This window comes from Miscanthus floridulus, unplaced genomic scaffold (assembly GCF_019320115.1).
Source record: "Miscanthus floridulus cultivar M001 unplaced genomic scaffold, ASM1932011v1 fs_106_1_2, whole genome shotgun sequence".
Lineage (NCBI taxonomy): Eukaryota > Viridiplantae > Streptophyta > Magnoliopsida > Poales > Poaceae > Miscanthus > Miscanthus floridulus.
This window is the reverse complement of record NW_027096185.1, coordinates 25,375-27,364: the sequence shown is the minus strand read 5'-3', so window position 1 is coordinate 27,364 and position 1,990 is coordinate 25,375. Positions and strand designations below refer to the sequence as shown.

At 47.4% G+C, this 1,990-nt stretch overlaps 1 protein-coding gene across 1 annotated transcript; it reads right to left on the bottom strand.

The window, feature by feature from the left end:
- Window positions 1-852: 852 nt before the first annotated feature.
- Window positions 853-1,516, bottom strand: LOC136530302 (26S proteasome non-ATPase regulatory subunit 11 homolog). The gene has a single exon (XM_066523071.1). The coding sequence runs from the start codon at window positions 1,514-1,516 to the stop codon at window positions 1,022-1,024; it is 495 nt and encodes a 164-aa protein (XP_066379168.1). The 3' UTR covers window positions 853-1,021.
- Window positions 1,517-1,990: the final 474 nt, after the last annotated feature.

Genomic DNA, 1,990 nt, shown 5'->3' with positions numbered 1-1,990 from the left:
TCGTGTACTGGTAGTAGTATATATTCTTTGGGGGCTTTTGCGTTTGTTTTTACTCTTATTTTCAGCCTGTTCGCTTGTTGGTTTCAGCCAGTCCAAACCAGCCAGCCAACAGTGTTTTTCTCTCACAATAAACCAGCACCAGCCAGCCCAAACCAGCCCAGAAACCAACCAGCGAACAGGCCGTTTGTATCGAAATTGTGATTTTGTCTCTATTTTTTTTGACTTTGTGAATTTACCCCTACTGTGTCATTCACGAAGCACCGGTTTGCCCCTGCTCCGTTGTCCACCCCTAACGGTGTTAAACTTTGTACAAAAGACATGAATGCTCATGCGAATTTGCCCCTTGTTTTTATGTCTAATTGTGATTTTGCCCCTATCTGACCGAGGCTCGGTTGCGCGCGGCACGGGGTCGACCGTCCAGCCATGGCGCGGCCACCGAGGACGCGAACGCGCAGCACCCGCACCAAGCCAAGCGCGTTCGGCTGCCGTCTTGCGTGCCTTGCGCCGAGCCACGCGGCACCCACACGCCCCCGCACCAAGCCTCGCGCGACGCGCTCGCGGGCGGGCACCGCGGCCCTGCGAGCTTTGTGCCCCACGGCCAGGCGCTGCCGCTGCCCCACGCCTTGACCCAAGCATCGCGGCCGGGCGCCGTTGCTGTCCTGCGCGGCACACAATAACATCCATCCGACTCAACCATAAAAATAGTCAGCCATTGGTCATATGAACCTGTAGCGGTAAAGAGTAAGGCAGCCCGACATTGGGCCAAATATCGTAGTAGCACAATAAGTATAATTTATGCCTGGGACCAGCAAGTGTTCACACTTCACAGTACTTCCACCACGCAGAAACAGCAAACTGTCTTGTTCCTAGCAGTATGTAGCAAGCAAGAGTATGTTTTGTTAAACTAAATTGAGCGGCAACATGCACAATAAACTGTCAAATATTGATGAATGACTAAATGTCTGAGGACATCGATAGAACTGAAAATGAAATCAGAGTAAACAGGTAAGACTAGCTGCTTTCAAGCCATGATCTTGGCCGACCTCACGTAAAGGCTGTCCACAACCTTCCCGACATTCGAAATGGTTTCGAGAGTGGCAGGGAAGATTTCCTCCGTCTTGGGATCCTCAAAGATAATGAGGCAGCCAGCACCTTGATCTAGAGTCCCAGCAAATTTCTTGTCGAGGATCATCTGCGGCAGCTTCTTCTCAACATGGTCAACCGGCAATTCAATCATCTCCGCTATATGAGCAATCTCCACCCTTGAATAGGGCTCAATCAACCTGCAGAGGTTCTGCTCCAAGAGCGTATCATACAGAGAAGAAAGATGCCTGTGGACAATAGGGTCCTCCTCCAGCTGGGACTTGTAATCGCGAAGGGCAGTTTCAAAATACTTGAGAGATCTTTTAGAGTATGCATCAGCAACAGCCTTCATAGCATCAACATCAGGACCCAGATATTTTAGGCCAGCCTTAGATGAGATTATCCCTGCAACATCATCAGCTTGGTTAACCATTATCAATTTAGCGAAGATCAATTATCTAGTTCCTGTAAGTGGAAGTTTGACACAGAAGCACAGAAATTATCATCGAGAGATCACTAAATCGAAACACGTCACTTAATACTTAGTCATAGGAAATTTCATCGCTGCCTTGACAGATAAACATATAGTACTAGTTAGAATTAAAAGATAGTAAGACCAATGAATCAACGTCCCACAAAACAGGAATGCTTCAATTAACCGGGGTATCATAGGAGATATCTAACCACCAGACACCAGTACAGGGGATAATTAACCCTCAACCAGTAGATACAAGACCAAGTCTGGATAATCATGCTGATTTTCACAAAAATTCCTAAACCTGAGCCATAATCAAGCACCCTAAACCACATCTAGCCAATTAAAGTAGCAGAGCAGAAAGACATGAAAAAGACTTGAACTGGCAGCTCCACTACCAACAAAATCCAATAGGCTTATCTAGCACGCAGC

Excerpts from the sequence above, each read along its gene's own strand:
- LOC136530302 (XM_066523071.1), bottom strand. The coding sequence starts at position 1,516 with ATGGTTAACCAAGCTGATGATGTTGCAGGGATAATCTCATCTAAGGCT.